This window comes from Pelophylax lessonae (genome assembly GCF_965119305.1).
Source record: "Pelophylax lessonae genome assembly, chromosome: 12".
Classification (NCBI taxonomy): domain Eukaryota; kingdom Metazoa; phylum Chordata; class Amphibia; order Anura; family Ranidae; genus Pelophylax; species Pelophylax lessonae.
Genome location: NC_138779.1, coordinates 151,113,286 through 151,126,871, shown reverse-complemented (window position 1 = coordinate 151,126,871; position 13,586 = coordinate 151,113,286). Strand labels below are relative to the sequence as shown.

Here is a 13,586-nt window from a genome sequence, read left to right as displayed (position 1 = left end):
TTTTAAATAGTCTAGTTACATTGAATCAGCTTGGACCAATGTAAATTTGTATATACCTGGCTGATGTCCCTAGAAGCTGGACATTGTTACTCCACTAATCTCTACTTACTTCCAGGCTCCATGCTGAATGGCTGGTCTGATGCAGAAGGTCAGCCATTTGGCAAGGGCGCCATTCATAGTGTGTACTTTGTATCCTCTGAATGAATGCAGTGTTCTCTGATTAGACAAGGTAGAGAGAGACGTCAACGACCCAGCCTCTCCATCTCTACCAATCCGAAAACACTTCATATGGTTATAATACAACACAGTCAAATGTATAGAGAGTGTTACATAAGAGGTGTCTTCATTGTAATATAGTCCCAATAAAAGGGGGTAATTGTGTATGACCCTCAAAATGCATTGGCTGGCAACTTGACAGAAGATTTTATTGTAAAAAAAATATATTTTTTGGTTTACCTTTTCCTGGAGTACATCAGGGGACACATAGGGTTATGCTGGTGATTGGACATTGGCAAACAAAGACAAGGAATCCCCTCCTAGGCATAACCCCTCCCAGTTAGGCAAGGCATCAGTTTTCATAGCAAGCCATTAACCACAAAAGGAAAAGGGCAGGATCTTTGTGTCCCATGATGGTCGGAGAAAAGGATATTATACTTAATCAAAAATTCCCATTTTCTCGATCGTACATCACAGTACACGGAGCATCTTCATATCCATGACGATATGAGATGTCCAGAAGTACTGAATATGAGGGGAGGGCAACACAGCAATAAGCCAACTGACCCCAAACAACAAAATCAGAACAGGTTAGATCCTTACACAGCAGCTAGCAAAACATGTCGACCAAAGGTAGCATCTTCAGTAGCTCTAACATCTTTTGGTAAAACTTTGCAAAAGTATACACCAAAGACCAGGCAGCAGCTTTACAAAACTTGAGCCATCGAAGCATGGCGTTAATAAACCTAGGAAGCACCCATATTCCAGGAAGTGCAGTCACCAAAAATGATGGGACTTTGCCCTGTAGACTATAAGTCTTAGAAATAGGTTTACAGATCCATTTAAAAATAGTAGAGTATAGATTATAGAGGTAATACAACTGAGAAAATGCAGCAGTCACCATGATCGAACATACCACATCCAAAGTGCAAAGAGCCTCGTCTCCCAGCATCTGCAGTTTAGAACAGAAAGACAGCAACATAATGTCCTAGTTGAGATGGAATCAAGAAACCACCTTAGCTAAAAATTCCGGCTGAGATCGTAGAACCACCTGGTCACAGCTGTAGCGCCAGCAACAGGAAAGAGCAGCCAATTATGATACTATGAGAGCAGAAGTAATGGCAACCAGAAAAATAACCTTCTGAGTCAAAAGGACTAAATTCATATCCTTGATGGGTTCCATTAATGATTTTTAGAATACAGAAAGTACCAAGTTGAGTTCCTATGGAGTCCTGACCAGTGAAACAATACGCATGACATCTCGCACAAAGGCTCACAGCAAGGATTGTGAAGCTATCCCTAAAACAGACCGCTAAGAGCGAAATCTGACCCTTGACCATACACAACGCCAGTTCCAGATCAACATCAGGTTGGAGAAAAGCCAGGATACGACCCATGACAGATTTGGGAGCATCAAATTCCCCACCCTCACATCAAGCAAGTAGGAATGACTGAATCAGACTCTCCTCTCTCAAGACCCTGGCCTCAACAGCCATGCCATTATTGCTAGCAACTGTAAAGTAGGATGGAAGATAGGACCTTAAACCAGATCAGGTCAATCTGGAAGAATCAAATGGTGGAGTACCAAGTCCTCTTGGGCCAGGCTGAGAGGTTTAAAATCAGCAGAATTCCTTTCCTGAAAAGCAGATCAGGTAAAGCTGAGGTAGATGTCAACATTTTCACAAAGTCCACCCGAGTCCTTAGAGCAAGATATTTGTCTCGGATGGTATCCAGAATCTGGCCAAAATTTTCCAACCTCTGGGCTGGGAATAAGGATGACATGTAAATTCAGAACCCATCAGAATCTTATCAGAGTGTGCACCATGTGAGACACATTGGTCTCCATCAGAGAAACAGATTGCTCCCTCAGAAGTAAGTCATCCAGTTACCCTAGAACAGGCATACCCTGGGTACAAGATAACAGAACTAAAGCCAGGACCTTGGTGAACAGTCTGGGAGCTGTAGACAGTCTGCATGGAAGGGCAACAAACTGAATGTGGTGATCCTCCAATGCAAACAGCAGAAACCTTTGGTGAGGTGGAAAGAATCAAACATGCAGGTAAGCTCCTTCATATCCTCTGACCCAGGAAATCTCCCTGCTGGAGAGAGAACGCCAGTGACCGAACTGATCCCATCAGAAGGTGAATTCCCTGCTCAATTATTTATGTGTACATCCAGCCCCCAGGTATACTACTTATAGCATTTCTATTATGGTAAAGATGTTCACTCATTAAAGCAGTAATAAACCCCAAACCAAAGACTTAGGCTGGCCATACACTATACAATTTTCTTATTCAATTTCCTTTAGATTTACCTTAAACTATGTAGTGCAAGGGCCTGCCTGACTGCATACAAATTGAAAGTGTTTAGGTTTGACCCTATATTACATGGTTTTGGTAAATCTAAAGGAAAGTTGAACAAGAAAATTGTATAGTGTATGGCCAGCCTGAATCTGTCACAGAATACCTATCAAAAGATATGGTGGCTTTTTTTCCCCCCTTTCTTTTTTCCTCGGTTTTCACCCAGTGATCTGGCCAGTAACACAACTCCTGTATTAGAGTGCCCCCACTCTTTATCAATGAGCACAGAGGCACAGCAGACAGCAGCAAACACCCCTGTCAATTGTTAAGTGGTTTGTCTCAACACACTAAACTGATACCATCTGCAAGAGCGCTTGTTATTTTGATATAAACAACAGAATTACCGGCTGGATCACCAGATGAAAAAGAAATCTAACGCAGCCATTTCATGTAAGAATTAGTAAGCTGCAAGTTTGCTATTGGGTTTAATACCGCTTTAATGATGCAATGCACCCTTCCAACTGAATTCACTGTGAAAATGGAGTAAATAATAAGAAAATCATCATCAGGGCCTTCATCCTCGTATGTAAAAAAAGAAGTTAACCGATAAGGTGTCCAAAGTACATCTATGTTAGTTCACTTACAAAGGGTATCTATATGTTTTTGAAAGGAACACAAACTGTCAGATCAATACATACCCTGTGCATTAGTATTTGAACTGCACATGAAAAAGTGTAATAACTTCTATTAATAACATTTAAGAATATGATTTAAACACAAACAACAAGGCTGGATTGACACTCACTGTGTTGAGTTTAAATGCAGTTGAGCAACATTTTATTACTATACCAGTGATTCCTAAAAGGATCCATACAAAAGTGATCTTTCAAGTCCAGGTTAAATTTAATGGGCTGGGTCACCAAGCTGATGTTTTTTTTTTAACCACTAGGGTAGTTCTGTGGTACACAGGTGTACACTCTAATCCCACATCCCTTGAAGCGTACCAATGGTTGCATTTCACCCTGTTACATTCTTCATGATATAAAACACATTTAAGATGCAATAAAAATATTGGGCCCTTCCTTAAAGTTGTTTATGTACAGACTTCAGAACCCAAGTCTCCCAGGGGCCTGGATTTCCTGTAAGACACCAACTATGATTTTTAATGTTATTTAGGCGATTTAAAGCAGAACTTTGGAAAACGAAAAAGGCCTCCCTTGTCATGAGGCTGTGCTGTGCCAGCACTACAGGGGTTAACTGCTCATTTAGTCTAGGGGAAGGTAAAATAACTTTTACATACCTGGTCCTCTGCACTCTAGAAGTGGACTGCCCCTTGGCATGCTCATGTCTAATGATGGACTATTGGTCCAATGGAGCATTGTGGAGAAGCTAGGGCAGTGATGGCAAACCTTGGCACCCCAGATGTTTTTGAACTATGTTTCCCATGATGATCATGCATTCTGCAGTGTAGTTGGGCATCATGGGAAATGTAGTTCCAAAACATCTGGGGTGCCAAGGTTCGCCATCACTGAGCTAGGGGAACAGTCTAGGAGTGCAGAAGAGCTTTCAGGAGCACAGGACCAGGTAAGAAAAATTGCTTTTCACTGTTAACTAGGCATAAATGAGCAGCTAACCCTTGCAGTACAGCTGCAGCTTCACTGCAATGGAGAACGTTTTCGTTTTCTAAAGTTCCTTTTTAAGGCTCCAGCATCTACCAAAAATGTAAACAGCAATGTCAGGTGGATTGCCCCTATTACACCTTTAACCACTTGACGAACGCCCACCGCAGATTTACTGCGGCAGGTGGCCGCTCCAGGGCAAACCGACTACTTTGCTCGCTCAGGAGATTCTAGGGGGCTCGTCAGCTGGGGAGCCAGTGCGTGTGACAGGCGGCTCCGATGGCCGCCGGCCAGTCGCGTTCTCCCCCCCCCCGCTGACAGAGAAGGACACAGCTGTCCATCCTTCTCCCTGAAGTGGTCAAAGAGGCTAAGTGATCCTGCTATATAGGATCACAGGTCTCTGTGATGATCTCACAAGCCACGCCCCTCTACAGTTAGAATCACTCCCCTGGGCCTACATTTAACCCCTTGATCACCAATAGTATTAACCCCTTCCCTGCCAATGGCATTATTACAGTAACAGTGCATATTTTTAGCACTGATTACTGTAGTAATGTCACTGGTCCCCCAAAAGTGTCAAAAATGTCAGTTAGGGGTCCGATCTGTCCGCCGCAATGTCGCAGTCCTGCAAAAAAAAAAAAAAACGCAGATTGCCGCCATTACTAGTAAAAAAAAAAAAAATATGACATAAATCTTTCCCGTAGTTAGTAGACGCAATAAATTTTGCGCAAACCAATCAAAATATGCTTATTGCGATTTGTTTTTCCAAAAATATGTAGCTGAAAACAAATTGGCCTAAAATGTTAAAAAAAGTTGATTTTTACATTTTTCTGGGGAAGGTTATAAAGCAGAATGTGAAAAATATTGTATTTTTTCAAAATTGTCGCTCTTTTTTTGTTTATAGTGCAAAAAATAAAAATCGCACAGGTGATCAAATGCCACTAAAAGAAAGCTCTATTTGTGGGAAAAAAGGGCGTCAATTTTATTTGGGTACAGTGTCGTAGGATTGCGCAATTGTCTGTTAAAGTAACGCAGTGCCGAATCGCAAAATAGGGACTGGTCATTAAGCAGCCAAATCCTCCGGGGCTAAAGTGGTTAAATGTTCTATTTTTGGCAAATGACAACTGTTCCTTCCCCTGACAGTATAATTACCTGTTTCATCATTCAGAGCACCCACAGAATGCAGGAAGCCTGCTTCTTTCTTGTTTCGTCTAGATACAAACACATAATAGTGAGAACATTCATATGGAAAAGAGAAACACAGTTTCCTTGTATCCTGAATATACATTAGAAGTCATTAGACAGGGGTTGAGTTATATAACACTTTTCCCACATTCTGGGTACCATTCCTTATATTTCATGAAGAGTGTTATTGGACAACTGATTAAGCAGGTAAGTATTTGCCACAGAGATCCTAGAACAGTGATGGCAAGTGATGCTCACCGAAACTGCAGAGTGCATGAGCATCATGGGAAATGTAGTGCCAAAACCTGGAGTGCCGAGGTTTGCCATCATTGTCCTAGAAGCTCATTTATAAATCCAGAACAGGGAAAACATTGCAGCTTTCTATGATAAGATTGCCAATGCAATAATCCCCACCAATGAACAGGAAATTACCTTATTCTGCAGAAACAATAGGCTGCTTTAGGATATTGCACTTTGGAAGGAACACTGGCTGGTAATGTTTCTCAGAGCAGTCAATCAAAAAAAAAAATTAACATGCATTTCATATATTTAAAGTAGTTGCTAAAAGATTGCAAAAAAAGTATATCCCCTACACTATCATTTATAAATGAGCCTTGTGATTGACAAAACAGAATAAATCCAAGTAGCCCAAAGGTGTTTTTTGCTGGGATACATAAAATCAGCCTGTGACCTATGAGAAGCTGTATGCCACTACATTACATAGCACTGGTCGCTAAAAGCTTTAGCTTTGGCAAATGTCTGCACATATTCCCCTATGTCTAGCCATTCCCAAAACTAGGTTTTGGAGATTAAGTAAAACAGATATTGCTCTGCAATCATTTTAAATGCGGTCATGTTTGGATGAACAAATCTTAGACCTACGTATGTATGAGCACCTATGCAATCTGTTATCTTTGCAAAGCCCCAGTAAGTTTAGAAACGCATGCTCAGATCAAAACAATATTATGGTAGGTATTTCTTATAATGACCAGTATTGTCTGCAAAATGTTAGACACACATTTGCAAAATAGCAATTGTGAACAGAGAGCTTTGTGACTTAAACTGGAAACTGGATTGCGTTCTTAAAATGTGACTGTTTTAAAAAGAAAAACATCTGTAATGTATTGCAATCCCACTGTCACACAGGGCAGTGCATTGGAAAGGATTCTGCAGGTTGCATGTTTTGTGAGCTGGCTTACATAGTCGCAAAACAAGTCCACTGAATTGGATTTTTCCAAAATGTATAACCAGATGACTTGCATTACCTGTTGTGGCAAGAGTCAGTCCTAAAGCTAATGCCAAATGTGTTTTAAGTAGATGCCAAAGCATGCTATTTAGGACTTGGCAAGAAAACTAGAGAGTAAACAGATGCGTCTGCATTTAAAAATGACAACCACCATATTAAGAGAATAAAGCAAAAGTTTGATTTGTTTGCATTTTGCCTTCCCTGGTTCCTTCTTTTTCGCCTTTCTCAACATACTACTGTTTTCATTGCATACCATATTTTAGACCCAATGATTTTTTCATTGCAATTCTGTTATTCTCTGCACATTGCGGGCAGATCAGGGCTGGTGGGAGGGGCTGGCAGGATACTGTACATATCTCCTGAAAACATTACAGCACCCTACCTCTGTACTCACAAGACCACAGCCCTGATGCAGGCAGTGGGCTGACTCTAGGGAGAAGTTATGCAGGTTTTTAAATAGTCCTGGATTGATGGGTGTCAGTCTGGAGTAGCAGATATTGCTAGACAGGCTACATTTGTATGCAGACCACCCTAGATAACACCCACATGTGATGCTGAGCCTCAATGATTGAAAGAACTGAAATCCGATCAATGGAAAGGGGGTGGCCAGTAAGCCTGCAGGAAAGATTTTGATGATGTTCCCCAGCCAGAAATGAAGTGAGCTCTATCGGAATTCCTGCAGCTTTTAATGTAGTGAAATTAGAGTAAGCAATTACAGCACAGCTGCAGAACCTGTACGAATTTGCAAGACTGAAGGAAAGGCTGGAGTTCACCTTTAACTCCTTGAATATTCGAACCGGTTTTGAAAAGTTTTTCTTAAAAGGGTTAGTTGACCTTACAGAAAAAAAAATTAAATTAAATTCAAAATTAAAAAAAGGTGAACCCCGGCCACCCTCCCCAACTCCCAAGCCCTCCTGTACTTGCCTCCTCACCTCCTGAACAGTCAGGGCTCTCACAGCTGATCCAACAGTCCGGGTTTTCAAATGCCCGCTTTTCCCTCTCTTCTCCATTAGTGCTTTCAGGACAGATCAGATGTATTCTGATTGGACAGCCCCATCCATGTGACAGCGCTGACCAATCAGAATCCATCTGGACCATCCTGGAAGAACTGACAGAGAAAAGAGAGAACAGTGGGAATTTCAAAACCCTAGACCTCTAAATCAGCTGTGGGAGCCCTGTCAGCTCAGGATCGCTCGAGGAAAGTAGAGCAAGGGTGGGGGGGGGGGGGGGGGAGGGGTCTGGTGTTCGTTCACCTTCCCATTTTTTCTGTAACAGTAAATTAACCCTTTAAGAAGTGTTTTTCAAAACCAGTTGAAATATTCAAAAAGTTAAAGCTGAACTCCAGTACAGTGGAGGTGGGAATCTAGTGTTAGTTCACATTTAAGGTTTTTATACCGGAACAAGTCCTTCACAGTTTTTGACTATGTTGGTGCTTACTGAAGCTTTTAGGTTGCATTTATATATTACAGCAAACAGTGCTGGAATTCTATAACTAAAAAGACAGGGCATAAAACTCAACATATCATGCTAACTGTGCCAAAGCAGAATAATTTGTCCCATGTTTAAATATTAATAAAAGTACAATCTTTTAACAGATATAAAAAATTACTTTAGATTAGATGTTCACAATATTTACAGCTTATTGTCTGGCACCCAGAAATCTCCTTGTCCTTTCTAAGATTCTGTGTCCTAGGCATACTAGGATTTACCGCTGAGTCCTGACTAGGTCCGATTCATCACATGGAGTTTACTCTAAAAATTCTTGCCATGCCATGAGGCAACAAGGAAAGAATTTCACAGATGGCACTGTTAATATCAGCTTTTACTTTGCTATTGGGAGATATATTATTGAGAAAACATTTAATTAGCCATTGCTTTCTGGTTTATATTCACTGATAACTTTTGTCGTTCGAAGCTTACCTCCATTGCTCCAAGCAATATATGAGTAGTGCAAATATGTAGAAAGACAAGAAAACACCTAAACAGAACAGCATCCCACCAACATAAATCGTTCCTGAGAGAGAAAAGACACAACATAAGCATGATGAAATGGACACATAAAACAATCCCCCATTCTGTCCAATCTACATACTGCTAATGGCAGGGCTGACCAAGACTTCCAGCGTCTTTTGGCGATCTCCATGCTCTATAGGGGTATCTGAAAAAAAAAAATAAATAAATAAAATCATTAATAAGTGCATCTGCCATAAAAAAAAATATCACCTCCCCTCTTTGTATCGGGGACATCTGGTATTACACACTGCCTGCCAACTCCCATTACTGCAGTGATCCGCACAATCATCTGTGCAAATTTGACTTTTCCTGAAAGTTGATTCTGGCACAAAATTGGGCACACCTCTCATCTACCATGTGAGAGCCCGGGCCTCATAACCTGCTAGATGAAGACCAGGCACTGCAATATAGGAGGGAAGAGAATCATGTCCTATATGCAGAACTAATAGGTTTTTCTATGGGGAGGTAGACAGAAACAAGGTAATGAAATACTGTATGTACACCAGGGTGGAGATACTGAGGATTATTTTTTTTTATTATTTTTAAAAAACAATTATGTTTTAAAAAGCTCCTTTTATAAAAAAAATAAATAAAAATACATTTTAATAGTAATAACAGAATAGTCCTTCGTAGTTTAATGTAATTAAAGCTGATCTCCAGGCTTCATTTAAATTTAAGTGTTTTTGGACCAATCTTTGTAAGCTCTTTTCCTGGAGAACATCATATCGGCTTACTAATGGGTCGGCCTTGCCCCATGATCCCCATGACCCCCACAGGACAACCCCCTGAAAAGAGAGAAAAGGATTCCCACTACTGTTTTTTCCTCTTCGCTCCAGGACAGTTCCTAGAAGTTTCACCCATCAAGAAAAGTTCCTGCTCCCACCCTGGTTCAGCCTCTTCTGGGAAGGTAGACCCCAAGGCCGAAGGTAAATCCTCCATTCAGGGGTGCCCTTGTGCCAGTGTATGATATTGATGCAGTCTAAATGGTTGCTGGTCCTACTAGTGGGCGCAATACTGACCAGGTGTCATGACATCCAGGTGCACCCTTTACATTTTGTTGGTTCCTAGGTTTATTCCCTAATCTGCAAATGGCGGCAGATGTATCTGAATAGGTGTCTGACATAACTTCCTCTGTCTGATATTCAGGTTGATAATCCCGCCTTCCCAGCCTTAAAGAGACAGCCAGAGGCAGATAGAAATGGCAGTTTTGCTGCAGGGGACAGACCTACTGTTCTTCTATCAGGTGACGACAGGTCTGGGGGAGCTTAGGACATTATTGCAAACAGTCATCTTATCTTGTGCTCATTATAGGTACTGAGTGTACCCATGCCAGAGATTGGAGGCACAAAGAGCAAGTTGATCCAGGTATGGAACTGTGCAAGGATTTGCTCCGAGGCTATGGAGGTGTTTAAAAGAGTGCTAGTGGACTTTGCTTATGCTTGCAGGTGGGATGCGTAAGTGGAGGAAAACGTAAGTCACAGTCCACAGGGACCTCACCAGTCTCTCCACCCCATCGCTCCTCATCTCATCATGAAAGCCGAAGGGCTAGTCAGCCTAGCAGGAAGGAATTCCGCTCACCTCGCCATACTCGCAGGGCTTCAAGGTCTCCTTCCATGAAACAATCACTGCATAACTGTTGGGCTTGCAGTTCTCCCGCTATGCTTTCTAAACCAGGTCAGTGAGGGCAGCCGCGCATAAAGCAACGCAGTACCCACATCAGAGAAAGGAACCTTACCAAAGTAAGAGAACCAACCTGGCAACAGGAAAAACGTGCTCAACAGGAGCAACAACCCAGGAAGAACAAGTAACCCAGGGGTAAAAACACCCCAACAGCCAAGGGCCCAAACAAGGGACCCTAAGGCACTGCCGCACTAAGAACTTTACGGCCAAAGGAAGCATCTGCCGATGCCTGAACATCCACTTTGTAGAATTTGGAGAAGGTGTGAACGGACGACCAAGTCGCCGCCTTACACACCTGGGCCACAGAAGCCGGATGACGATAGGCCCAAGACGTACTCAGAGATCTGGTAGAGTGCGCCTTCACAGGGAAAGGAGGAACCTTCCCCCTCAAAGCATAGGCTTGCACAATCATCTGTCTGATCCATTTGGCGATGGTAGCAGCCGACGCCGCCATGCCCTTCCGAGGTCCCTCTGGAAGGACGAATAGGGAATCCAACTTGCGAAAGGACTTAGTCGATGACAGGTAAACCCTGATCGCCCGAACAACATCCAAGGCATGCAAAGCCACCTGCTTCGGATGCTTAGGCTTCGCGCAAAGCAAAGGCAAGACAATGTCCTCATTCAGGTGAAATTCCGAGATCCTCTTCGGAAGAAAGGAAGGGTTAGGTCACAAGACCACCTTATGCAAGTGAATCACCAAGTAGGGAGAGCTGCAGGACAAAGCCGCCAGCTCCGACACCCTACGAGCCGAAGTTATAGCCACCAAAAACGCAACCTTTTTGGACAACAGAGACAACGAGATCTCCCTGATCTTTTCAAAAGGAGCATGTTGCAACACGGACAGAACAAGGTTCAAGTCCCATGGAGGCAAAGGCTCCCTCCTAGGAGGGGCCAAGTGTCGCACCCCCTGAACAAAAGTGCGAATCAACGAATTAGGCGCCACCGGGCGCTGAAAAAGAACGGCCAGCGCAGAAATCTGACCTTTAATCGTGGCCAGCGCCAAACGCTGGTCCACTCCAGTTTGAAGGAAAGCCAACACTCTTGACACCGAATATGAGCGAGGGCAATACCCCCTGGACTCACACCAGGCAAAGTACGCTTTCCAAGTACGGTAGTAAATTTTACCGGAAGAGGCTTTTCTAGCCTTAATCAAAGTAGGGATGACCTCAGGGGAGAGACCCCTATCCTTCAGGACCTGGCCTTCAACAGCCAGGCCGTTAAAGCCAGCGACTGTAAAGCAGGATGGAATATCGGCCCTTGAGACAGAAGATCTTCTCGGAGCGGCAGACGCCACAGAGCGTCGACTGCCAGATTGACGATGTCCGCGTACCAAGACCGGCGAGGCCAGTCCGGTGCCACAAGAATCACTGCACATAACTCCGAGGTCAGCCTGCGAAGGAACCTGGACAGCAGCTGAATCGGAGGAAAGGCATACATCAGGCGATACTGATGCCAGGGCGCCACCAACGCGTCCGAGGCGTCCACCCGCGGATCGCGCGTCCTCGCCACGAACCTTTCCACCTTGTTGTTTAGACGAGACGCGAACAGGTCCACATCTGGAAGACCCCACTTTCAAAAAGAGGATAGAAGGCTGAGACTGAAAGCCCCAGCACAGGAACAGCCAGCTACTCCTAAGCTAGGCAATTGAAAACTGAGTTGAGAATGCTGGAAGCAGGGAGGTATTGACTGAGGGGACCGCCCCCTAGGGGTGTGATATGCTAAAAGCTTTGATATTAACAAATCTTGTTGCCTAGCTACTCCTGCGGAGCAAAGGTCAATTACCCATTGGTGAAGATTATGAAGGGGCGGCGACTGTCGGAGGACGTAAGAAAAAACAATATTATACAACAAAGCATGTATACTGGGATCCGTGAAATAGCTGTGACAGAAATAACTGTATCCAGGTATAAAGACAAAAGCAAATCAATGCAAATGAACAGATAAACCACCATGTGTGTCAATCAATGGTGTCCATCCAGGCAAGTGTTATAAAACAGTCCAATTAAAAAGTGAACAGTGAAGCAAAAAAAATCCAGAACTCTTCATTGAGAAGATAATGTAACTAAGGAAAGTGCAAACCACGTGATGAAAGGTTCAGCGTCCCGCCACCGGCTTAACTCCTTTCCAAAGGGTTAAAATGAAAGGGCATAAAGCGATAACCCTGCTCAAGAGATCATGCAGCCAAGGAAAGTTCCAAGTGAATCAGGATGGCACCGTTCCCTAATTAGAGTGAGTAGACTCTTACCAGAAGGGACATTCATTAACTGCTTGCCGACCGCCGCAAGTAGATTTACTGCGGCGGTCAGCCCCTGCCAGGCAGAGTGACTTTAATTAACGTCACTAGCCTGGGAGGGTCTGGGGGAGCGGGCGCGCTCCCGCTCCCGCGCGGTCACGCACCCCCCGCGCGTGTGACCAGCGGACCCGATGTCCGCCGGCCACTCGGCGATCGTCGGGGGAAGAGGGAGAATGTCAGGCAGCTTGTGTAAACAAGCTGCCTGTCCTTCTCCTCGCTGTAAAGACACTGATTACACGGATCTAGTATGTAGATCCGTTGATCAGTGTCCTTACAGCTAGAGCCACAGCCAATCACAGTAAGAATCACGCCCCTAGGGACACACACAGCCCCTCCCTCCCAAATAAAGTTAACCCCTTCACTGCCAGTGTATTTTTACAGTAACAGTGCATATGTATAGCACTGATTACTGTAGAAATGTCACTGGTAACCCCAAAAGTGTCAAAAATGTCAGTCAAGGGTCCGATCTGTCCGCTGCAATGTCGCAGTACCGCAAAAAAAAAAAAAAAATCGCAGATCGCCGCCATTACGCGTTAAAAAAAAAAACAACAACAAAAATGACAAAAATCTTTCCCTTTGTTAGTAAACGCGATAACTTTTGCGCAAACCAATAAAAATACGCTTTTTGCAATTTTTTTTACCAAACATTAGGTAGGATAAAACAAATTGGCCGAAAATGTTAAAAAATTTTGATTTTTACATTTTTTTTTGGGGGGGGAATTTCATATAAAAAAAATGTGAAAAATATTGCTATTTTTGCAAAATTTACGCTCTTTTTTTGTTTATAGCGCAAAAAGTAATAATCGCACAGGTGATCAAATACCACCAAAAGAAAGCTCTGTTTGTGGGAAAAAAAGGACGTGAAATTCGTTTAGGTACAGCGTCGCACGACCGCGCAATTGTCCGTTAAAGTCACGCAGTGCCGAATCGCAAAATACCCCCTGGTCTTTTAGCAGGAAAATCCTCCGGGGCTTAAGTGGTTAAAAGGTCCTCCAATCCCCTAATCAGTTTAGTTGGCCTTCTCTGGACTCTCT

General features: G+C 43.3%; 1 protein-coding gene across 1 annotated transcript in view; it reads right to left on the bottom strand.

Annotated features, from left to right (window-relative positions):
• The window catches only part of SIDT2 (SID1 transmembrane family member 2), a 178,141-nt gene that overhangs the window by 105,046 nt on the left and 59,509 nt on the right, over positions 1 to 13,586 (bottom strand). Inside the window, exons 8-10 of the mRNA XM_082273437.1 lie at positions 8,659 to 8,724; positions 8,487 to 8,580; positions 5,288 to 5,346 (exon numbers count right to left, since the gene is read on the bottom strand). Coding sequence (XP_082129563.1) covers positions 5,288 to 5,346; positions 8,487 to 8,580; positions 8,659 to 8,724 — 219 coding nt within the window. The remainder of the gene's footprint in view (positions 1 to 5,287; positions 5,347 to 8,486; positions 8,581 to 8,658; positions 8,725 to 13,586) is intronic.